General features: G+C 40.6%; 2 protein-coding genes across 6 annotated transcripts in view; one reads left to right on the top strand and one right to left on the bottom strand.

The window, feature by feature from the left end:
• The first annotated feature begins 1,674 nt into the window (after positions 1-1,674).
• Positions 1,675-25,657, top strand: HACD4 (3-hydroxyacyl-CoA dehydratase 4). 2 transcript variants are annotated; one of them, XR_002104638.1, is made up of 7 exons: positions 1,675-1,784; positions 4,877-4,980; positions 6,282-6,409; positions 15,687-15,799; positions 19,618-19,724; positions 20,433-21,713; positions 21,747-25,657. XR_002104638.1 is itself a non-coding variant. In XM_019554786.1 (7 exons), the coding sequence occupies exons 2-7, from the start codon at positions 4,884-4,886 to the stop codon at positions 22,418-22,420; spliced, it is 660 nt and encodes a 219-aa protein (XP_019410331.1). In that variant the 5' UTR covers positions 1,675-1,784; positions 4,877-4,883; the 3' UTR covers positions 22,421-24,276. The 2 variants fall into 2 exon arrangements, 1 of the variants encoding a protein (XP_019410331.1); XM_019554786.1 differs by having other exon boundaries at positions 20,433-20,564; positions 22,338-24,276.
• Positions 25,449-25,901, bottom strand: part of FOCAD (focadhesin) — a 256,908-nt gene continuing 256,455 nt past the window's right edge. For all 4 annotated transcript variants that reach the window (XM_019554782.1, XM_019554785.1, XM_019554783.1 and 1 more), the window contains one exon: positions 25,449-25,901. In XM_019554782.1, coding sequence (XP_019410327.1) covers positions 25,828-25,901 — 74 coding nt within the window. In that variant the 3' untranslated portion in view covers positions 25,449-25,827.

Consider the following 25,901-nt stretch of genomic DNA (forward strand, 5'->3'; position numbering starts at 1 on the left):
TTCAAGAGTAAATTGGATGCTTATCTTGCTGGGATCCTATGACCCCAGCTGACTTCCTGCCCTTTGGGCGGGGGGCTGGACTCGATGATCTCCCGAGGTCCCTTCCAGCCCTGAGGTCTATGAAATCTATGTTCTGTTGCTTGGAATTCTGCACTTGTTCTCCCCAACAAGGAATGTGGTCCCTCTCTCTGGAATTGAACTGGAACCTAGCTCAGTCAAGGTCACAGAATAAGCTGGGAAGGTTGGAAATCAAAAAGCCAGGGTCTCAGAGTGAGGTGGAGCCAGGACTCCCCAACTCAGCAGTGTAGGGACACAGCCAGGTTCCTGGGGCACAGGGCAGCAGTGTCTTCCAGTTGTCATCATGATTGCAAATTATCTGCTGCCAGTAGCAACCTCTTTTTTTCACCACCCCTTCCCTCCAAAGTTAGTACCAAGGGTGGTCAACCATCCTAGTTATGCCACTGCCCCTACCTGCTCTAGAAGCCATGCCTGGGCTGGTTTCCAGGGAGAATCTTTGGGACCAGACAATACCATGGTGGCTGTGAGCAAGTACCTTCCTTAGGGGGACTCCATGACAATAACCCTCCGCCCATTGCAAGGGCAACCGTCTTTGGGGATCTGGGACAGAAGTTCAATAAACCAATGCAACCTAAATCAGTTAAGTCTGATACTACATCCATCCAGGTTTCTCTTAAACTGATTTTAGCCATTTTTAAAGCAGTTCATATGCACTGAAGTTCTGTTGTGTTACAGATTTGAATTAGTTTCTGATCACTTATACCAGTTTATTTGTAATTTCTATCCCTAGCCCTAATGATATAATCAGAATTGTTTTCTTCAGAATACTGTTTTTTAAATTCTGGATGATTTCTCTCCCAAAATTTTTGTTTCTCAAGTCTGAGTGACACCTGAGATTGTGACAACTTTAGAGAAGATGAGAGAATGTCCCTGTCCCTATCCCCTCCCCCTGCACCGCTACTTGTTTTTCAGTTTGAAAAAACTGCATGTTTGGTGACATTTTATCCCTAGTCCTGCTCTGGAGAGTTTTTAGCTATACTATGAAAACTGAAGACCCTAATAGGCAGAACAGAGCTGTGTAATATACTCCCCACTCCTCTTCTGGTAGTATCCTTATTTCTTATGAGCACAAATAAAAATACATTTCTAAATGAAGGCATTGCCCTTGTGGCTGAAACAAATCCTGTATACCCACAAGAACATCTGGCCAGCCATTCACACATTTTCAAACCATATGCAGAAACGGTTCAGTCTCTATTCCAAATTCAGTAATGCAAACAGCTGTGCACCACATCTATTTGCCTGGGAGTCCCTAAAATCTGCTGAAAATTAACTAACATTGCTTCACTTCTCATATCTTTCCATACTCTATTATTATGTTCCTTTACTATGTTCTATGAGTCTCCTCCCCATATAATAGGCATTCCTCCTCTCTTGCAGTTTTTGCAAATAATCCTTCTAACTAACTGCAAAATACATCTTTCCAGACTGAATATTTACAATAAAGCAAGAAAAAACATTTGGCCTAATGCCTGCAGAAAGTGGGACCAAAGTGAGCGCTGTTTGGGTGTTGGCACCTTTCTTCATACTAAGGAAGCTTCTGTTCTCCTTTGGTGCTGCTCTCAGTGACGTGGTAGGGAGGGAGAGAGAAAGGAGGAGGGGTAATCTCTTTGCAAACAGTGAAGAGAGAAGGGGAAGGAAAGAGAAGCCACAGCAGCAGCAGCAGTAACAACTGGTGTCTACAACAACAACTCTCTCGAGCAAAGGTAAATCCAGCAACCCAGATCATTCATATGCAAAACAGAAAGGAAGGTCAAGGGGGAGGCATATATAAACACACACAAAGAATATGTTTTTGTGATGGTCTCTCTTCTACTGAACTGTAAAGTTGGTTACTGGTGCTAGGAGCACAGACCAAGATGACTTAAAAGGAAACAGTATCAGCAGAGGGGTTTTTCTAACCGCTTCTTACATAAAAAAAAAAAAGGAACATCTCTCACTGGTTTCACTGACGAAGAGGTTGCTTCATCGTATTACTATTGTTTTAGGTGGCAAATGTCTAGTGGAAAGGGGTGTGAAACTTTAGAGCAGTTAACAAGAGCAGCATGTCATTCTCTTGGCTGTTATAGGAGACTCTCCTGGAGGAGGACCTAACTACGGGTTTAGTTTGTGTTCTTCATCTACCATGCCTACCCATTTCTTAGCCTGCTATTGCCTCTGTGCCCTTTTATACTGTCTGTTATTATAACTGACAGAAGCCTGAAGAGGACACTATCAAGGCTTATAAATACAATGATAATATAGATGTCCAAGTATATCAACGAGTGTAACTTTAGGAGAAGATAGGGAAAATAAAGGTAATCAATATCTAAACCCAGCCTCTCAGGTTTACATAGCAAAGGGCTAGCATGAAAGAGGAGAGTTTTCCTCCTAAACAAGCTGTGATATACCAGTCGGTCACAACACCATAAATGTTCAGTGTGTTTATACACAATTTATCACTTGCAAGTAAATCATCAACAAACAAAAAAACAAAAAACAAAAAAATCATCTGTGGATAAATCATTATCTATAAAAACAAACAAACAAAAAAACAGCATTAAACTGCCTAATGTCAAACTTCACGTTGCATTTGTTTGTAGCGATACAAATTACTGTCTCTCCCCTCACAGACAGTTTTGACAAAGACAATGCTTCTTAAATATTTTTCTTCCATAGATCTTAAAGCACTTAACAAGAACTCCGAAATATTATTGTGCAGCACCTCTTGAAATGGAGAAGCATGGTTTTTTTTTTGAGGTGAGGAAATTAAGACATTGAGGGGCTAAGAAAGATGTCTGATATCACACAATGAGGCAGAGGCAGAGTATCTATTTCCAGACTTCCGGTCCTCTGCTTTATTTCATAGAACTTGCTCAGTCGCCAAGAATGCTGTCAGATTAGGCAGTACAGCACAACTGGGGGCAGATGCTTGCTGGGAGCCAGCAGAAGCAGGAAGTGTAATAAAAGCCACCCCCCTTTGACACTGGCTCATTAGCAAGAAACAGATGACAACAGAATGTTTGTGTGTGTACAGTGTGACAGATTAACTTCCAAATATTTCTTTTGCATCTCAAAAATTTAAAAGTAGAGCTGCTCCTGCCTTTCCTAGATAGGAATCTCCAATGGAAAGGAGTGTCCCATAAGAGCCAAAAGAACTAACTTGCTGCTCCCTGTTAGCAGCTTCTCTCCAATGAACATTTAAGAAAACAATGACATTTAAATGTAATTAAATAAACTGAACTAATCTCTCATGCTCTACTGATTTCTCCAGTTGCTTCAAGGCCCCATAAGGTAAGGATTTCCTCTCTGTGTGAAGAGGGCTGGATGAGACTCCTTTTGGAGCAGAAAGCTAACTTTTGTTTAGCCCAACAGCCCATACAGAATGATGGAAAGATCTAGAGCCACTTATATACGGTGCTGTCAGCCACTCTTGGCTTACAGCATGAAAGCCATGGAGTCCAACCTGGTCCCTTCTGTGCAGGATGACATTCAGGCTTTTCATTTAAATAATTATAAACTCATTTAATTTAGTGTGAGGCAGATGTTCCCTAACATGCAATATCCATTTCGATTCCAACATAATCCCTAACACCTTTATAAGGCTCACAGGGATGAGTGGTAAAGAAACATGACACGCATATAAGCCAATCACTACCCATGTAGTTAGTATTTATATGCATCCTCTTGGTTATTGCTTACCTGATGTGTCTGATGGTATATAAGAGCTCACCAGCTTTGTAGCCAACACTATCTAGCTACCTGGTTGCTGGGAGGGATCGGAAAGAGTCCCATACATTTTGAAAAAATATTTCGGAAAAGTACTGAGGACCAGTGAAACTAATCCTGCAAATTTCATTTATTTGTACTAGAGAGAGGAAAACATGTGATACAGTGATATAAACACAGCACAAAGGCCACACATTATGTATCATTAAAATGTAGTGACTGTGACATAGTACTGGAGGATCTTGCCAGAATCCCTCCAAATATTTATAACTTTCCTGTTGGTTATAATATACAGACCCAGGCACAGATTATTAACTGAGGGCACAAACATTAGTTCAATATTGTTCATTTTCTGCTTTTACTTGTAAGTTTCTTCATTCACTAATCTCACCTTAGGAAAAATAGCTTGCTTAGTGCACGAGCACAGGAGGTAAAGACAGGTCTAAGGGAAAGCCAAGGCAAGAGAGACAAGCTGTGAACTTAATTCTGAGTGAGGAGTTATCTGTGGGTCAATCTTCTCTCCGACAGGAGCAAATTTTACGATTCAGGTTCAGCTGTTACGAAACTTCTGTTTCCCATCCACATGGCCCTCTCATTTACATGTTTCCAGCGAATATATAACTGTAGGGGGAGGTCACAATGATGATGGCGGAAGAGATCTCCCAGGGTCAATCCCATGTATATCAAAGCAGAGAGTTTGAACCAGACACCATACTTAATGGGCACACAGCCCAGGGAGTGGAACACTAGAATGACATGACCCTGGTAGTCTGCTAGGATAATGCATTGTAAACCAACAAGAGCTTTTACAGGCTTTCTAGTTTAATTCCTAATGATAACAAGTTTCAGTGAATCAATATATGAGTCACCATGGTCAGGTCTAAGTCCATTAGTAAAAGGACCAATATTCTGACTCTTAGCTGAGATACACAGTTAGTTTTATTTTTTGTTGTTGTTGCAGCTTTTTTTTCCAGGCAATGGAAAACAATCTGAAAGGGTGTAGATTCACTATGGGACAAACAGTTCTAATACTGTACAAAATAACACATTCTGTATTTACTTGTTCATTCCCCTTTTCTTACCTTCACAGCTGAAGAATGAACACATATCTCTTCATCTATTATTTAATCCAGTTCTGTGGGCATTCCTGGATATTTACAAATATGATCATCAGGTTCCTGTCATTTGGGAAAGGTACAACTCTTTCACTTCTTTAGGGACTCTAAAATAAAATAATTCTGATAAACTACACATCACGGCAAAATCTATTCACCAATTTAACTATCTCTAAATAGATGTATATTCCTATGATGTCAGGTAGCTATTATTTCTGATCAGTTTTTCTTCCAGTATGTATAAGCACTGGGTAGGCTGGAAAAAGCAACATCAATATGTTTGTGATATTCAGGGCCAATGAGATGAGGAATCAGGTTACAGTTGTACTAGGCCCCCAAGATGTTTCCTGTTTCTAAAATGGAATCGGGGGGGCAGGTCTCGAATAGGAAGTACCAAGCCTCTAGATTTCTCACATCAGTCCTGGTAGTCACACAGCTGCAAGAATTCTGTTGCATTTTCTTTGGAGGAATCCTCAATATTCTGTGCTTTCTATTGAGGAACCTTCATATTCATAAGTGTTTGATTTGATTTAGGTTCAGATCTACAAAGGTAACTCCAGTCTATTAGCTACCACTGAAATCAATGGGAGTTAAATGCCTACATATCTTTGTGGAGGGCCTTTAGCTATAATCTTAAAAAAAAATTAGCAAATTAGGGTGTTAACTGGAGTCAAAGCATAGGCTAGAAAGCAATTGATTTGTACATTTAGAAGTGGAGGGAGATGGTTGAGCTACAAATGCAGTAGTTTATAGGTCAAACAAGTAGTCTAGACAACATATTTTATGAACCATCAGAAGGCTATAGATATAAAACAAGAACAGAAACTCTCTTATGTTAAATATCTATCTTTTGCCCAGACTTGTTCAGAGCTTATGACTTGTATTCCTGTATGTCCTATACCCTAGGAATATTTGCTGTGCTCACCTCACTCTGCCTGGTGTATGGACAAATCATACTAAATATAAATGGAGGAAGACAAATTTACTGTGCCTTAGTTAGTCTGTTAGCTACCTGTTTGGTATGTGTACCGGTATGCTGTGGTAAATGCGAGCTAAATTCTGCTAACTTAGCCCCATTTCATTTAGAGGCTAAGTTAACAGAATTTAGCTGTCCGAGTTAGCTTCCATTTACTTTAGCAGAAGAGCAGACAGTTTCAGAGAAGTCAGTGACATGCAGTAACTCCTCACCCTTTTAACTTGATATTATTGGTACTATTTGTTGTCTGCCCATCACATTAGAAAATTGTTGGTGTGTGGACTTTGTTTCCTGAATTCTCCCATGGTGATATATTAGGCTTGGAAATAAGTAAAAGACCTAAGAAACTGCCATTGAGTTTATTTAAATGACACTCTGTTTCTATTTCTCCCTTCTGGTTGTAGATTCTTTGGCCGATACATTCTATTCCATAGGACTTGTTATGCGCCTGTGCCAGTCGTTGTCTGCGTTAGAACTCCTGCACATTCTAGTTGGCATTGAAGAAAATCGTTTTTTCCCAAGGTTTTTACAAGTAAGTCAAACTATACAATGTCCGTTTCGTTCCGATATGTCACGCAGGCTTTAGCAACAATTGGTAATAAATCTATACTAACCTGGAAGAAGTTACCACCTACATTAATTTTTAGCAACTAACACTTTCTTACCTTGTATAAGCAAGTGTGTGTGCATTACCAGAATGTCAGAACCCCCTCCCCAATGAATAATAGAAAATGGAACACCTTATTGCCAAACAGACCAGTAGAGGAAAATGCATGGAAGATGGCGAGCAACTGGGTGATATTATTGACCGACTCACCCTCAGAATTCAAATTCAGCTCATTTTTCTCCTGGACACTAAGTATAAATCCCATTTATTTAAATCAGAGTAATGCTTCTCAGCTCTGCCTGCCATCAGTGCCTAACCCAGTGTTTCTCAACCTGTTTGAAATCAGGCCTCCCCCTGCCTCAACTTCTTTTAATTCGGTGGCACTCTGGTTGAAAACCACTATAGTGTTGCCTCAGCCTGCATCTGGCTCTTAACCTGGGGTACCACTGCCATCAGACACAAACGCCCTGCACTCCTCCTGTATTAGAGTTCTCTAAGAAGTCTACAGCAAGTAGATGCACCTTCTCTTATCATAGACTCTCCCAGTCTGACCCTGCATAGCATCTCCCAGAAACAGAGTGCATAGTGGAACTGGAACTGTCCCACGTGCCTCTGTTTCTGGGAGAACCATATTGGGCTTGACCAGGAATGACTGTGACACAAGCAGGGGCTCTTTATTAGATACCCCTAATGCAGGCAAGAGCAGGCACTCAGGCTACAGTCCTTCATGGTCGAGGTGCATGGGGCACTTACTTGGCTGCTGCTACAGCACCCACACTGCAACAGCCCTGAACAGGTCTGGCAAGATCTGCTGGTCTAACTATTCTGAAAGCAAGAAACAGCAGTAGAGAGGCAGCCTGTATCCAGTCACAGATGAGAAGGAAAAGCCACTGAAATGAAGCACAGTGGCTATGAGAAGCCCACAACTAGGGTGAGCCTATGAGGTGGGAATAAAGAACCAGGAATATGGAATCAACTTCAGCTTCACGATGAGCCCGTTGAACTCCAGCAGACAAAAATTTACTGGCACTCATGAAGGGGAATACAAATGAAGGATGACAGGAGGACCTAATTCAGGGACAGAAAGGGGGAGAAGAGCAGAGGTTTTTATTTCTTGATGTAAGGGTTCCATGGGCTAGAACCCCAAAAGAGTTAATACCATCACACTGCCACATATCAATCTACAGCATGTGCCTGAAGGTTTTGAGAAAATAATATGCATGGTGTGTGTGTGTGTGTGTGTGTGGTGTCAGAGAGAGAGCCAGCAAAAGAGAGATACCATGGGCTCTAGCTGAACAAAAAAATTCAATTAAACTAGCCAATTGCCCATCATGAATGACAGATTTCAAAGGAGTGCTTACATGACCAGCCCCAAAGAGTGGCCCTGCCCCTGCCCATTCTGTTAACCCTCACTACCAAGCCACAGCGCTCCCCCAGCTTTGCTGCTGCCCCTCACACCCAACGCACTGACCCCAGCGCTACCAGTGCCCCTCACTCACCAAACTGCAGTGCCCTGCCCCCCAGGCCATGATAGTGCCCCTCACTCCTGACCCACACCCCCTGCCCGCCATCCTTGCTGGTGCCCCTCACTCCTGACGCACAGCCCCCTGGCACCGCCAGTGCCCCCTGCATTCCCAGCCCACAGTCTCCCACTCCCACCCTGGTGCCCCACACTCCCAAGGCACAGCCCCCACCGACCCTGCTCCTGCCTCTCATTCCGAACCCACTGACCGCAGCCCTGCCAGTGCCCCTCACCCACCAAACTGCAGTACCCTGCCCCCCTGGGACATGATGGTGCCCCTCACTCCCAACCCACTCCTGACCCACAGTCCCCTGGCACTGCCAGTGCCCCCTGCCTTCCCAATCTGCAGTCCCCCACCCCCTCCCAGTGCCCCTTACTCCTGCCCCACAGCCCCCTGCCCTGCCAGAGAGGCCCCAGCTGTCCCCGTCCTGACCAGGTCAGAGCACAGTGGCTCTGATTCATGCAGGTGGCAGAGCATGTTTGACCACAGCACAGGCTTGTGGCACCCCTGCCCTGGTATAGGGTTGCAGTGCCCTACAGGCAGCCTGGACAGGTCCCCTCTCTTGCTTCCCTGCTCCTTCCTCCCACCCCAGGCAGTGGCTCCTGGCTGCTCAGCCCCTCCAGGCATGGGCACCTGTGCCGTCAGCCCGGCCACGGAGTTCCCCACTGCCTCCCTGCCCCTTTCCCCCTCTGGAGGGGCAGGCAACCCTTCCCCTTGCCCTGCCCAGTCGCAGCTGCAGCCCCCATTCCCCCTGCCCTGACCAAACGTCCCGGATTTTGCTGTGCTCCAGGGATGGGAGCAGGGGGAGGCGATTCGAGGCGGCAGTTAGCACTGCATAGGTCTCTGTGCACCTCCAGAGCTGCAAGCAGGTCCATGTGTGTTCCCTGCTGCCTCCAATTGCCCTCCCCCTGCTCCCACCCCCAAAGCAAAAGGGAAATCCTGGACATTTTGGCAGATTTAAAAAAAAACATCCGGATGGTGATCAGAGGGCTCAAAAAGAGCAGGAACTCATCTGGGGAAACCCAGACGTATGGTAAACCTATCTCGGCAGCACATGCACACTTGAGTAAAAGCGTTACAGACAGATTAAACCCTTTATTAATCCTAGATCATTTGTGTTTTTTGGTATGGGGTCAACTTAGAATTTTTGGTTGTCTTCTGAATGAACTGGAACATCAAAAACTGAGTTTAACTTAACTGCTCACCTTCTGTTCCTTAATATCTGAATATCAATGAAACTGGTGCTACTAATTATGGCGCAAAGGTGAAAAACCCAGGAGTATTCAGTTGTGTTTTTTATCATTTTGGATAACCCCTTTTGGTTAAATGAGGTACTGTACATGTGACAATGTTTCCCTTTCGAAATCAGCATCAGAAACAGGACTTTTCCCCCCTCCCCCATACACATTGCTTCCCAACCATGATGTCAAATGCAGTAATTAATAAAGAGCACAGTTACTTTTTTGAACTGATAGTACACAATCTTACTAAACCAACTCACTCGCATGCAAAGAAGTCCAATGCATTGTGTGGCAAATTCACGTCTTCTGGAGACTATACCAACCTGTTAAGTCTAAGCCCGTTTCATTACACAGAAGTCAGTCTTGCCTGAACTAACACATGCTCTAGTATTAATACAGTAAATCATTCTAAACCTGACTTGTGGAAAACCAGAAGAGGAGGGCCAGCCTAAAGAGTTAATTCTATGACACTACAGCTGTTGTGGATAAACCATGAAACTAGGTTGGGTGGAAGTCATGGAACTTCTAACTAGAGGTCCAGAGAGATGCAGTATCGTGCGTGTGGCTGTGCAAACCTTGTGCCTATCACCTGTACTCACTGAATTGAGCATTTTTTATAAGCTTCCATCACGGTACTGTATAAACATACACAGCGTGCTGGTCCCAAAGAGCTGATAACTTAAAATAAGACAACAGGTGGATATTACAAAATGGGGGAATACAAAAAAAAAAAACAGTCAAAATGATTACAGGCAACAAGCAGAATGCCTGTTATGTGACCAAAGCAGAATGTTTTGTAGCATCAGAGCACAGGTACCTTCAAGGAGAAAGCTGGAGGATAATGTAGGACTAAGTGTTTCTCTACTAACTAGGTCCAGGGGTCACATGAAAAGTCAGTATTAAAAACACACATCCCTACAAGTTATGGTAAGCTTCCCTGGTATAAATTAGTTCCAAACAACTGAAAATAAACACACACACACACACACACACAGTTATCAGACATGCAGCTATAAACAAAGATTTCAATAAAAAGCCCCTTTGATAACATTTTCTATGAACACACAGCTGATAACTGAAAAGCTTCTGTTGGGGCTCCAGAGTCATGATCTGTGTATTTCAATATTTACTTGAAACTACTCTTATATGTGAGGTGTGGCAGAGGAGAAAGCACAAAGTTGTCTGTGGGAAAATTTTCCGAAGGAGGTCTTGCCTTAACTCATGGAACAGGGGTTGGGGTGGGTGGCTCTATTCCACAACAGACTGAGACTAAAGAGGTTGAGACATAAATTGCAAAGTACCTTAGCAGCCAAACTAAGTAATTTGTGTTTGATGTACTGGAAAATTGGGAATTCAATAGAGGAATGCAAAGCAGGTGAGGTTAGAGAGAAATGTGGGTGAAGCAATAAGGAAGGCAGATGAATTTTGCAGCTGCGTTTTGAAACGGATTTAAAAGGAAGGGGCAAGGTCACTTTGTCAGAGCCAAAAAGGAAGGGTGCAATTACTAAAATAACAGAGCTTTAGCAGCATGGTTGGAAGCAAAAGGCTAAATATCTTACGACTGTTGAGGACTGTGGAATGGCACAGGAATTCACTCCCTACCCCAGAGAGAGAGGGAAGGGAAATTTAACTTACTCTACTGGATTTCTGATATGAGGCGACTGAAGGGGAGTGCTGGTCCTACTACCTACCTTCCTAAACTATCTATTTTGTCCTAAAATAAATCTTATCTTTTTTTCTCTCACTCAAGTTGTGCTGTGGATATCTGAACTCCTCTACAGTATTGGCTAGATTTGTGGGGGGAAGAGGAGAGAAAGGAAGTCCTTAGCACGCTGAACAAGGATGAAAGAAAAATGAAAACATCCTATTTACATTTTGTGAAATTACTACAAATGCTTCCTTTTCCCTTTCTATGGCAATGAACATACAAGGGTTATGGTAGACATTTAGTTTTGAAAAAAATACCACAGTATAAGAGAAAAAATATTTAAGATAGTAATTGCAGGAAAAGACAGAACAATTTAGGAATTGTTTGATAAGAAAAATTAAGCACACTCACTTACCCTCAATATATACATAAAAGACACTGTAAATGCACTTTTTCTATAAGGAAATACCACATATTTGTTCCTCCATTTATTAATACACCAATCCTTTGAACTGCTCTGTGCATAGAACTGAACTAAGCCTGCATAGAACTGAACTGACTTAAATGCGGCTTGTGGAAGAAAGGGTCTCTTTTAGCTTATTTACTTATGAGTGGACTGTTTGCCCTTTTTAAGCTTTGTTCACTGGTAAGATCACATCTTAACAGGCAAATGGGAACTGAAGAAACTTCTTGGGTCAAGAACAGTTCCCTGCAAATGCAAACAACCATACCACATAATCCCTTTCACTGACAAATTAAACAATCTTAAAAGTAGTTTTCTTGTTTTTAGTCCTCACTACTCCTATTTGAAGGCTGTTTCAGAACTACCAGTACTCTTTTTGAATAGTCAGAGTTTCTAGTTTCCAGAGGATATTTATTCATGGTTAGCTTATGCCAATTTGTTCCTGAACAACAAAGAGCTCCTTAACCTCCTAGATGTATTTATTGAGACTAGTCATATCCCTTTTCAGCATCATTTTTTTGCTAGACTAAATAAACCAAGTCCTTTTAATCTGCTCTTGTAAGACAGACTTCATTCTCTTGACCATTCTGGTAGCCCTTCTCTGCTCCATTCCCATTTCGATTCATCTTTCCTGGATATGGGTGATGAGTATTGTATGCAGTATTTCACAGGCAGTCTCACCAACGCCTCATACAATGGCATTAACACATCCCTCTTTCTACTGAAAATAGCTTATTTGATGCATTCAGGGGTCGCCCATCCTTTTTACAGGCTTAATCACCCTGGTCATCCTGCAATCAAAATGTGCAACCAGAACTCTCTTCCTTAGTCATTACCCAATGCCAAATGAGTTCACAGCTTATAGCAGAAGTTCTGTTATTAGTCCTGAACTGCATAGTCTTTCCCTTTGTATAGCAATATTAAATTTCATTGCAGTTCTGTTCCACGGCTCCTTATAGTCATCCATTTGTTCCTGTACGAGACTGCAACCCTACTCTACATTGAGAGGGTTTCCCAGCTTGGAACCATCAGCAGAATTCATCAGTGCATTTCTGCCTTTTGTACCAAGGTTATTAGTGATAATATTATATAAGACTGGTTGCAAGACCTATCCTTGGGTTTTATATACTAGTAATCTCCCTTCACTCTCATATTTCTTCTTTCAACACTACCCATTGTCATCTTTTCTCAGGTCAGGTCCTTCCTACCTTTCAATTTTTGCTCTATTATCAAGAATAATCTCTTACAGAATATCTTAATATTGACACAATATCTTTAGCTCTTCACTAAAAATCTACCATCTGATGCTGTATTAAATGCCTTATGGAAATCTAGATAGTTAAGATCTTGCACATTAATTTTTTCTAGAAAATCAATTATCACAGAAAGGATCAAGTTAGTTTTGCACAAGCTACCTTGACTTTTAATTCCATTTTCAGTTTGTTTTCATATCATTTAATTATTCTTTTAATCAAAATTTGTTTTGATGCCTGGCATATTACATCAGACTAATGGACCTGTAGATGCCAGGAGCACTTGTTTCCTTTTCTGAAACAGAAGAACCATGTTCACTCCTCATCCACAACCTGATAGATTTATATATATTCCTGGATATAAGGATGATGATTTCATGAGCTAGTTCTCAGGACAGAAAATAGATAGAAAATACCTACCCCTGACTTGAATGTATTACATAGCTTCCACCTCACTTGGGGTAATTTTTATTTCTGTATCTTCATTCCAGTTAAACTTTCTGTCTTTGTTCCAATGTTTATTAGAATCGTGCCTGAATACTTAAGTAAAACATCTATTTAGGTTTTGGGCTATATCTAAATTATCTTTCATCTCTACCCTCTTCTCACTGCATAGTGGTCTAACTCTTTCTTTCCTTATTATTATAATTTATATGGACTAGAAAACCTATTACTATTTGCTTTAACTTCCTTTGCAATTCAACTCTACTTGTGGTAATTTTCACTTTATCTATATAAATCTTGGTGTTCAAGACAGCTTTCCTCACTGACCAATATTTCAACATTTTTTCCCATTACTTGTAGATTCTCTGTTTATTCCTGATGTCTTTTCTGAGGTGATTCATTCAGTTAGAACAAGAACCCTTCCTTACAAGATTTGTATCCTGCCAAAAGGAGGAAAATTACAGTTTTTGCCCTTCTGGCTTGGGCCTTGTCTGCGTGGGGATCTTGTGTTCAGTACCCTAGGGTATTCATAGCACACAAACTATGCTACACTAACTCCTCATATGGATACTTTTCATGCACCTAACTGTCCACACAAGTTAATCCACACATACAACTTGTGTAGAGCAGTTAATGTGATGTAAATTTACATCTTTGCTTACCATAAACAAACTTCCCCAAGTAGAAAAGCCCTTAAAGAAATTCCAAGCCTCCTTCATATTCAGTCCGTGAACTTTTCAATCTAGTTGTATTCAGTAACCAGCTCCCTTAGCATATCAGCTGTTTCAAACTACTTGCCCTTTTGACATGGAGAATCTTAGAACCTATTGCTATTTACTTTCCATTTACATGAAACTGAATCAATTTATGATCTTTCAACCCAAGATTATTTTCTTGGATTAGATCTTTCATAAGGTCCCTATATTACTTATGAAAAAGGAATCCTTAGTAACATCATCTCTTCTTGGTTCAGTGACTATTTGATGAATAAATCTGTTAGTGCTCATATCCAGGAATATCTGGGCCCTACTGTTATTAGCAGCATTTGGTCTCCAAACAGTATGTGGCAAGTTAAAATCTCTCATGATCACATAATGCCCTGTAATGTATATTTTTCTAATATTACAGAAGTCTCTATCAGAGCCATCCCCAGGGTACGGCGAATCGAGGTGACTGCCCCAGGCCCCGCGCTTTGGGGAGGCTCCACGCAGCAGAGTGGAGTAGCCATAGACCCTCCCACAGGGCCTGCCTGGAACTGGGGGTTCAGCCCCGCATTGCAGAAGAAGCACAGAGACACCCCCCTTTGTGGGGGTACCACAGCCCTGTACAGTGTTAAGGGTTGAGTTGCCCTGGGCCCCACACCCCGGTTGTGTGGGGCCGGTTGGCTCCGGTTTCTATCCATACTCAAACTTGATCCTGTGGGTACCTAACAGACTCACTGAACTACTCTAGTAGAACCTCTTTTAACCTTCTAAAAAGTGATATTATTTTATCTATGTTACCTCTACATATATCTTTAGAATCTATCACACCATTAATGTGCAACATGACCACATCACTTTTCCCTGTCTTTATATCTTTCCTGATACCTCTTGATAGCCATGTTCTAATCACAACTGCTAATCCACTGTTTCTGCTATCCCATTACTATCCTGTTTCACATCCTGCACTAGTAGCTTCAGTTCTTCCATTTCATTGCCCAGACTCGATCCATAAATTAAAACATTTCAGTGGCTTCTTTCTCACCAGACTTGATTACACCCGGCCACAAACTGCATTTCTTTCAGTATCCTACTCACTTAGGAAATGCATCTGATGTTAAGGGTAGAACAGAACAGAACAGAACAGAAGAACATGGCAGAGTAAGAAAAGATTAAACTCACAATCATGTCATAGAGGATAAAAATGGAATAACTTATTTTTCTGTTTGTGGCACCTAATGATTTTCAAGATGTGGAACTGGGTTCCCTTGGGGAGGGCGAGTCTCTGTTTCTATATGACAAAGGTTATAAGAAATCTCCTCTTGCATCAGTATGCCAAACAATATGCTGTTGTGTATGCTTTTTTCTATTTTGCTTTATCTGACAGATGCAGCAGAACAATGAGATGGTAAAAAATGTGACCAAAAAGTTCCACACAGAAACTTCTAACCATGACAAAGCAAAACTGCTCTACCGACTCACTGTGTGGTCAATTTCATATCAAGTTTGGGTGGGGGAACCCAGTAACAGAGAACAGTACCAAAATGCATATGCTAGTTGTTTAGTTTTTGTTTCATGACTTCACAGCGGTTTGATACTGCAGCCACAAAATAATTTAAATGCCTGTGAGGTAATGGAAGAGTGGGTGTTAGCAATGGCACTATTGGTCAATCCACAGTTGATCTAAACTCAATGGAGATATATTGATCAATGCCAGCTGGATACCTGGCTCTTTACTCATAATATTTTCAATGCAAGTATATATCCAAGTGGCATAACCTCGATTTTGGGAAGATTCCACAACTACTAAAGACACATACTGCTGATACTAATGCTTTGAAAGGCCCATGGTACAAAGCAGGAAAGCACACATTAACTGCCCATAAAAACAGAGTACCAGTTAAAGTATCTTTTTTTTTGTCTTTTCAGATAATGGAGAGAATCATCATTTTATTTGTTGTGATCACCAGTCAGGAAGAAGTTCAAGGGAAATACATTGTGTGTGCGTTATTTTTCCTTTGGACCATATTAGATGTGGTCAGGTAAGAAGACATAGTAACTTCACAGAAGTAAAGTAAGCAGTTCTGTCAGTTGGAAATATCCCAACACAATGCATGCCCTCTGATTTCATTTTGACCAGCAGAAATTTGACATAAAAGTCTGGAGTTGATAAGCTATACTCAGTAATTTCTACAATAACTGGCATTATCTGTTAGGCAGAAAGAAAGCCACCATGTTTTAATTATAAATCTGTGTATTAAAATTTCTGTTTCAAAGGATAGAATAAAATAAAAAAAAAACTGCAGGTGTTTTTAGAAGAAAGGCATTTCCCAAAACTGATATATACAACTACTGCAGTCATATTTAAGAGCATAATCATTTCTTTATATCTAATTAAAGTGCAGGACTTACAGTACAGTAACTCAGCAACTTTAGGTCTTTCATTATTAAGGTTTCAATTATTCTGTATCAATTAGAAAGTTCTTTTTCTATAGCTGAGAGTTCTTGCCCCAATGATTTGACATTTTATGTTAAGTAAGGCATACACCTGAGAGAGATACAGCACTTAAACTGACAGTTGCTAGTTGCTTACAAATCATAACTTTATATTTTTCTTCTCTTCCAACTCATTTTGTTTGACTTGTGCTTTAGAAGACCCCACCCAACTCCTTTTTTGCCCTGATTGAAAAAAATACCCTACAAAAGGCCAGCTGAAGGGCTATACTTTGCTTAAGTGACACTCAAATTCACTTAATTTGGCAGAGCAGAGATATGAGATTAGCAGCACATTTACAATACATAGCTCTTCTGCTGGCCCTCTGCACAGGGATGAACTTTAGCCTGCATGTACTGTGTTAGTCCCACTATTTAAAATACATTCATTTTTATTCAGTGGACCTGGCAGTAAGGGTCAACATTAGTGAGGCAGTTGGAAGAAGTGCGAAAAGAAAATTTTTGTTCAGCTGCTAGATGGATTTGTTTTTATTTATAATTCCCTTTCCCCCTACGTTCTCTGAAAATTTTAGAGCTATGAAAGTAAATATTACACCCAATGAAACTGCTCCGTGTTGCTAGAGCAAAAAAGGGAAGACAAGTGTCAGTGATAAAAAGGTACAATATTGTACAATATTGTGCGTGCACGGTCAACTAACCCAGATGTAGATCTGGGGTTCTCCATGGGAAGGAATTCCTTGAGTTCTAGGTAGGTAGGCTGCTGCAAAGGGGGAGAGTTTCCTGTATTTGCTTTCCTGTTTACTGCGGAGCAGTTCAGACCTCAGACAAACAAACAGTATCCAAATACACTATAGTAAGGCAAAGTAACAAATAGTATTAGAATACACCATAACTTGGACTTTGGAAGATAAGATCTTAACATAGCCGTGTAAAAAGTAACCATCAGAGTTTTAAGAGGAATAGTATCTTCCATTTGCTCAAAAGATCCAGGACTAAGACCAGATCCAGGAATATGATACATTAATAATAAAAATGTGCTTTAAGGAGTAGTTGTGTATTGTCTAAAAATACTTGCTCCGTAAGGAAAAGATATCCCCTCAAATAGTTTGTAAACACAACCAATTTCACTGGAGACAAAACATATAAAAATAAATTTTTAAATATTTTTTGTTACATTTTTCATTATTTTTCTGTTTTCCAGTGGAGGGGAATACTAATGTTATCTTGAAGAGCTGAATCAGTCTGAGCTGCCAAGAAAGCCAGAGTATTAAAAAAATCCAGTTCCTTGTTTGTCAATGCTTAGATATTCTGCTCCATATTCTGGGTCCGGTGATTTGTGGTACAGCTAGTTTGTGCCATACCCCTGGTAGATTTAAGCTATAGATCCAAGTGTGGGAGAATTACACTAGTAAAATGGTGGTGGTGTTAAACCAGAAAAAGGATTCTATTCCACTTGCTAACAACCTGTTCTTGATACACTCTTGAGTGACTTGAAATTTTCTGAGTATTGTGGTTAGTGATACTTAGCAGTGGAATTCTGCACATACCTAGATAGCCAACGCATCTAACTACTAAAAATGTTCTAAGTATGTAGATGCATGAACAGGGAGTCTAGACCCTAACATACTACAACCCTTTTTAGTTTTTTTACAAGTATACTTAAAGAATATCCGGATTAATATCCAGGGTTCTGGAGGGTAGGTATGGAAAGAACATACAGCATGCAAGCATTCATAATCTATTAAAGTCCGCATCTACAGCCTGGGAACCACCCAGGATTTCACAAAATGTTAATGTGGGGAGGGAAAATGGGAGGAAGGAAAGGGGCACTCCAGGAAATTTGCTTAGTGGTATGCCATCTGCCAGAAACAGTCCTGGCTAATGGTATCTTAAACTTTCTTATTCAGAAATCTATAGCAGGAGAGCATGTTGACCACTCCTCTAACCAAAAATGCGATCAAACCAGTCTCTCAACTCCCTAGAAAATTATTGTGCTCTCCAGGTCAAACTAGCTGGCAAGAACTAGACCACCTCAGAAATCTAAAAAACAAATTCTCATAGACACTAGCACAACATCCTGGATTCTTGTGAAGCAGCTGCACTTGGGGATATTGACTGAGCAGTAAAGTTGGACCACATTTACTGAAATAACACTGTCCAAATAAAATCAGATTGCTAATTGCCATTTGCCTCTGGATAAGAGATCCCTATGACAAAGCAGCAAGAGTTCCACTCAGACAACTATCAAAAGTCTTGTATTAGTATATAAATATCTTTCCAGTTTGTTTTTTTTCAGCATGACCAAATCCTGTTCTTATACTTACAGCAAGAAAAAATTAAACGGGATGAATGGGTGCACAGACTGAGCAATAGAATGCCCTTCCTCCTGTGATAGGGGAAGCCATTTTACTGATACTATTACAAATACTATTAGGCATGGCAAGAGTAAGCCACCTTTGGCCTTCTTCAATAATGATTTGTCAATTTTTACATTTATACTTCTGTATCTTTAATATCAAATGCAATATTCTGGTGTTAGCTGCGTGTGTAAGACTCCCACTAAACACTCAGATATATCTGTAGCCCGTTTGCCAAAAAAACAGCGTGAAAACACATAGGAAAATGAATCTATGTTTCAAGAACCTTAGGGACAAGACATATATTACAAAATATACTTATTGTTGCTTTGTTGCACATGGTCGCTACTGCATACTAAGGTTTCTAATATTAACTTTCCATGAGGCTGTACATCTGTCTTCTGACACAAATCTAAAACTAGACAAAATAGATTATGTTTTCCTTTAACATGTATCCCTAGTCTGTATCTTCTAGTTTGAAGAAGAGAAGACTGAGGAGGAATTTAAAAACAGTTTTCAAATACATGAAGGGCCAATATAAAGAGGACTATTATAGACTATTTTCTGTGGCCATAGGAGACAAGACAAGGAGCAATGGCTTCAAACTGCAGCAGAGGCAATTTAGGTTGGAAATTAGGAAGAACTTCCTTACTATGAAGGTGGTTAAGTATTAGAACAGATTGCCTAGAGAGGTTATGGAATCTCCATGCTGGGAAATTTTCAAGAGCAGATTAAACAAAGACATGGCTGGGATTGTTTAGTCAGAGATGATCTTGCCTTGAGCAAATCCCTTCCTGCCCTACTTTCCTCTGATCCCAGTTTTCTGGCTAAGCAGCTGAAAAACTAGACAGAAAATGTTCTTCAAATCCTCAGATTTCTCAGTAAGATGATTTTCTTGTAAAGGGAAGCAAGGATTTCTTAGGTTGGTATCCTTTATTAGACCAACTATATTTAACTATTCATTAGACCAACTATATTTTTTTCATTCCCATCTGATCTGAAATTCAAAAATGAACATTTCCCACATCTTTTTTTCTCCCTCATTCCAGATATACATACAGTATGTTATCAATAACAGGAATATACTACCCACCTTTGACATGGCTCAACTACACTCTATGGATTCCTTTATATCCCTTGTCCATTATGGCTAAAGGTAAAAAGGTGGGAGTGGGAACAGAAGAAATTACTTGTTTTAAGAAGCTTGTGCAAAAGACCTTGCTTATTCTGTTTGCTGTATTTTTAGGCTACATGCGTTTCCCATGTAGAAATAAATATACTATTCCTTCATTCTTATCTGTAATCTTTTCACCTCTCTCTCATTTGGGTCTCTGGCTTTTTGGTATCTTCTGGGATTCTCTTTCCCCTTGAAAACTTAACAAGTAATAATACAAGCCACAAAGAATGTCATTTCCACACTGAGAATTACAGAGATGTTGAAACTATCCTACTGTTCATGAAGCTGTTTAACGCTGAACACCTTGAGGTAACCCCTTCTATTGAGAAATAAAATTATTTGCACAGGCACATCTAATCCCTGTTCCATACCACAGTAAGCTATACCTGTGCAGACTGCAGAACAACCCTACTTGTAACTATGGGTTTGTAGCTGTACCAGTGGCTGAACTCATTGGTATAGAGCTGTTGACAGCAAGTATTTGTTAATCTTAGTTATCAAAGTAACTTTAACATTAAATTATGTATGAAACTGAATTCAGCTGTAAAGGCATGCATGCAACCCAAGTGTGCCATTTTAATATATATTAATTACCTAAGTCAAGACAGTAGAGAGATGGGCCCTCATGTACATGAAGCCTTTTGCCATAACCCCAATTAAAAGATATATCAAAACATTATTTTACAGCATTTGCCATCTGCGTATCACTGCCTTACTTTGAATCTTTCGGCACTTACTCCACCAAATTACCATTTCCCTTCGCCTTTTCGATCTACTTCCCCTACGTACTGAAAATGTACCTGGTAATGCTGTTTATAGGTAAGTTCTTCATTTCCTTGGACCAGGATCTTCATGCCATTATGCTGAAACTGGCAAGTGTATGGACACAGACATAAAACTACCATTAATTATGAACTATGCCCTTCTCTGAGGTACTTCTGGTATTAACAGCAATATATTAGAGGGCAGTTCATTTTGCTTTTAATTTCAATTGAATTCCAGTAGCACACTCAGAAGTGAATGAAGTCGGATTCTTGAGAGATGGATGTATTGAGTGAAAATAGTATTAAAAAGAAAAAATAAGGTGGATCTAAAATGTAATGCATTCTACCTAGCTTGTCATGACAGATAGGAATTCAAGAGGTAGGCTTAAGTCAGGGCTTGATTCTGCTACCAGATGATGCCAGTAGGATTTTTATCAGCGGGCATTAGATTCAGCATTTGCTTTACCAAATGAGGTACGACATCCCACCAGAACCACCCTCCAAACCTAGAGGCGTTTGTAGCTAAATTTAAACTTTTTAGCCTATTCCCCCACCCATGTTTATTGTTGATCAAGGACCTTAAATCTGGATAGAGTCAAACTTTAAAAGAATCTGGATCTAAGTCTAACTTTACAGCCGGCTCCTCCTGTTGAATTTGCCTAACCAAAACCCCAAATCTGAAGAGTCACTTTTTTGGGCAAAGCAGGTTTTCTGGACTAACTGGCTGGTTTTTACTTACTGCAAGGACCGGGCCATAAGGCAGTCTGGCCTAGTGGTTAGGCCATCAGAGGAGGGCCAGAGACAGGGGTGAAGTCCAAAAGGCAGGCTGAACCTAGGGACAGGTGTTAGGAACCAAGTTACCAGATCCAAGGGGAGAAATCTAGAGGCCAAGATCAAAACACAGGGCAAGTTAAGGTTCAGAAGCACGTTACCAGATCCAAGGGGAAATTTGAGGACACAGTCAGAGTCGCAGGCTGAGTCAAGGCTCAAGAGTCACAGGGTGAGTTACCAGATCAATGGAGACATCCAAAAAGCAAGAGTGCTGGTACAGAGCCACTCAGGTCTAGAAAGCAGGAAGCACAGGATGAGAGACTTGCCAAAGCAGACCTTCAGAGGAACTGTTGGCTAACCAGCAGCCTGCAACCATAGGTAGAATTAAATGGGGAGGCTGCTCTCCCCAGCAGTCAATTAGGAGACCCAGACAGTAGCTAGCCATTAGCTGGGGTAGGGCTGCCAGTCCGAGCCCCCAGGCAGGTGTGGTCAATTAGGCTATTAACCCAAGATGTTAGGGCCTGACACATACCAAGATGACAGATACTGAGACTCATATAACAAATTCAGCATGCTTAGCAAAAGAAATACAAAGCTTGATGCTGTAAATCAACGGCTCTCAACATTTATAGACTCAAAGCAGCTCTCAGCAGACACCCTTGGAAAATGCCAGCTTGTAATTGTTGCTCTTTTTTCACTAAAGAAAAATAATAGAGCTATTCTGTTGCAAGAACTCAGAACAAGTCAGAATATGTTTAACACTAGGGATTCCCATTTGAAAACTCAGGGTTTATATTGTGAATCATATTTGCATATCTACCAGTACCAACAATGTGTAGCACTCCTAAAAGGATCTCAAGGCACCCAAGGTAGTTAAGAATCATACCTGTAAAGCTTTGCTTCTCTGAGTTCAGTGAGATGAGGCCCAAAGAACCATTTGGGTCTCATTCCATTAAGTTTAGCAAGTTCAGTTCCAATCCACCACTGTTGTTTCTAGGTGAATGCTGGGACTCTGGACTACATCTCTGTGCTTACACCATTTTCTGTTTTGATTTAGGTACGTACTTTATCATCAAGTATCTGTACTCAGAAAGGAAAGCTCATTTAGGAGTCAGCAGCATCAAAAAGAAAAGGAGCTAAGCCAGTGTGGTAGCTGGTAATGACAAATTATAAAAAAACCTCAACACTCTAGAATCGGCATTTGCTTACATATCATGTGCAAATAATCTAGATCAACATTTCAAAAGCAACTAACAACTTTATACAACTTGAAATACCATTAATTATACCACTTAGGCTGCTTAGATCTTTCTGAAAAGAAGGTCCTTTGAAGACAGCTCAAAATGGAAGCACTACCCTCTGAATAAGATTATTATTTTTAAAAGAGTAGTCATTCAGGCCCAGACTCTTTTCAACTACAAAACAATAGGTTACATGCACAAAAATCACCCAACACAAACTTCTTTCATGCTAATATTTGGTTCCTGCATTAGCAACAGCACATATTCTGTACTGTTAAGAAGTACAGTGACACTAGTATGTTGTTTGTACAGGTTTCCCTGGCCAGCCATGGGGGTTAGGTTCCTGAAAGTTCCCATGGTTATGGAGGAGGAAGAGTGGGAGGCATGAGCAGAGCCAGGAAGACTGTGGGTTTTTTTTTTTTCAGACTGTACCTCCCCCTTCTCTGAAGCATAGATACTCAAAACTGTGGTTGGTGAGGGAAACCTGTACTTTTATTTCATGTTAGACAGCCCATGCGGGGATGGGGTATATGAGGAATATATTTTTCTTACTACACAGAAATAGCTCTGGGCTGACCCATCCCATTTACCACCTCCACTGGACTAGGAATAAATGACAGAAAAAAGTGAGAGAGTAAAGAGTGAATTGAAAAGTTACTGCTGTGAAAATTCTCTTCCCTACCTAACCTCCTAAAATTTGCAACTTTGGTATATATTTGTCTTCAGACAAAATTTTAGTTCTGAGCTTAGTAGCTCTATGGCAACTGCAATGTCAAATATGTTTTCATTTTTCATTTCATTCACGTTTGATGTTTCACCAGAAACAGCTTTTCCTTGATGAAGTATTTAGGAAGATTAAATAGCAAATATTCAGTGTTATTATATGCAGCTGTGAAACAGCATTGTTAAATTGATGCAGTATTTTGAAAAATAAGCGGAAGGGATTTAGAAATTCAAGCACATTTTGAAAACACTCCCTAGGGAGTCAGGCCGGACATACAACTGAGGCTCACACAGTGCTGCTGACAGTTTGGCAAATGAGGTATAACAAAGAAACTGGTTGGGGTTCCAGCCTGAGAAAAGGAAGCAAAAAAGAAAAACTACTTGTGACCAAAACCGCCATTAATTGTTCTAATCTGAGACACATTTTTTTTTTTTTTTTTTTTTATTGTTGGTAGTTTTGAAATGTTTGTCTGTCACAAAACTGTTTACAATTAAGACACGCTGGCTGGGGAAATGAAAGAGTCGACATTAGGATGTTTATTATTCAGCAAAGCCAAGTTAAAAAATAAAATTAAGAGTAGTATCCCTCCCCACATACTGGCTGTTATACTGTGTTAAAAGCCTGGACTACTTAAAGGGGCTCTATAATACTCATATTAAGCCAGAGAAGGAGTGCTTTACTTCAGACACTGCAGAAAACAGTCACACCACACTATTACAGACCTTTCCTGCAACATCTTTTGGATGAAGCACATAGCACTGCAGATTCTGGAAGGAGGTGGCAGCAGTTGCAGTGTTTGGCATGAAGGTAGTTCAGGAGAAGCTGTAAATCTCAAAGTGTGATGTGCTTACAGGATCTCATTTATTCATAAGGAAATCATTTAACTACTGGATTTCTCTGACACTTTTTTAAACATGTGTATAGATAGCACATCTATTGTGATCTGCATAGATGGATATATACGTGTGCGCATGTGTATACTGTGTAGAAAAGACATTTAAAAAAGATGAAAATAAACAATCCGAACTTGTTTTTTTAGTTATTTCTCCTTATTTAGTTACTGTGATGCATGCTGTTTTATATCTGCTCATGTAGCAGTTTTGGTGTAGTTTGATGAGTTCCTCAGCCTAGTGCGTCAAATATCTCAAAGTCAACTTCCTCTCCTGCACCAACAAACACTTCAAATACTTCTGTACCTTTTCATTTACCAGATTGATTCCTGGAAAATAACTGCTGAGAGGGCAAATCAGTATTATATGCAAAATGACCTGGATTAATGTCCACCTAAAATATAACATTGCTTTCTCTAAGATGAAGTAGATCTGTATGTTGCTAGGGAACCCTGCACCATTGAGCACTTCACAATTTTGCCTTTGCATTTAAACAGTGCACAGTATGATTCTAATAATCAGCTGCACAGTGATAATAATGCCCAGATCTTGCATTGAATCACTGACTCTCAGAGTTGTTACAAAAATAACTATCATTACTAGGATACTGTTAGTATTTATGCAGCTGTGATGTTTTTAAGGCCCTTGCCAGACATGTACATAGAAGCACAATGGGATCTGATGCACAATCCATACAATTGTGTGGCATGGCAGGAGGCGTGATTGTGGTATCAAGCATTAGATCCTATCACACCTTATTGCCCGGGCAATGGGTGCCTGGGATCAGGGGTTATGCGTAGGGGGTGCATGCGGGTGCACGTGCACCCCCTATGCGTGGTGGTACACCCCCTACAAAACACCTCTTTTGGTGGGGCCTGCGGGTGGTCATCGCTCACCACTCTGCCACCAGCAGTGCCTGATCGCCCCTGGCCACTGTCAATGCTGCCAGTGGTGCCTGTGGGTGGTTGCCGACCCATGGTTGGCACTTGCCACACCCCCTCCCCACTGCCAACAGTGAAGCTTGTGGTTTGGAAATAACACTTTATTATTCACAGGAACTTATATAAAAGGGTATGGAGCCTAGCCTTGCTACTGCCCTGCAGCACTAGGAAGTTCCTATCATCTCATAGAGGCTGCCTCCTAAAATACCACACTTCCAGTAATCTCTGTTTCCAGAAGCGCTTATAATGATGTCACACAATCAGCCATGACTCTGGAAAAAGCTTTTTCCCTACATTCTGCCTTCCAAAAAACAATGTGCATGTTTTACTTAGGAGTGTATATGCAATGAATGCAGCATTCAAAATGCCCACAACTTTGCAATATTTGTTTTTAATTTTTGCAACTGTTCATACGCATTTTCCACTCATTACAGAGAGATGCTCTCCACCTTCCACAGCTTTCATTATGTCATTTAAAGCACCTCCAAAATTCAAGATTATAATTCATTTGCAATCCACAGTCCAAAATGGATCCCCGGGCCAATGCAAGACAGTGCATAGCAGAAGCTGGTCTACTGACATGCAAAATGAAATTATTTTTGCCTAAAACTGGGGTGGGAAGGGAATCCATAAAACTTCATGGTAAGAAACCTCTTTGGAATTAGTTTTCATGATGTTTCAACACTTCTCAGAATGCTCTCAGTATTAATGGTTCTCTTCATTAGATAAGATGGAGGTTGCTTTGTTGTGGCTACCAACCATAAGCCTTAGTCCACACTGCTTTCTTTTTGAATTCTGGAAGAAACCTCAAAGCCAGAAGTGTAG

This window comes from Crocodylus porosus, unplaced genomic scaffold (assembly GCF_001723895.1).
Source record: "Crocodylus porosus isolate Cpor-Errol unplaced genomic scaffold, CroPor_comp1, whole genome shotgun sequence".
NCBI classification, from domain to species: Eukaryota; Metazoa; Chordata; order Crocodylia; family Crocodylidae; genus Crocodylus; species Crocodylus porosus.

Bases quoted from the DNA above. Each gene is read 5' to 3' on its own strand.
- HACD4 (XM_019554786.1), top strand. From the start codon at position 4,884: ATGAACACATATCTCTTCATCTATTATTTAATCCAGTTCTGTGGGCAT. The intron at 19,725-20,432 runs GTAAAAAGGTGG...ATTATTTTACAG, and splicing joins CTTGTCCATTATGGCTAAAG to CATTTGCCATCTGCGTATCA. The intron at 20,565-22,337 runs GTAAGTTCTTCA...GTTTTGATTTAG, and splicing joins CCTGGTAATGCTGTTTATAG to GTACGTACTTTATCATCAAG.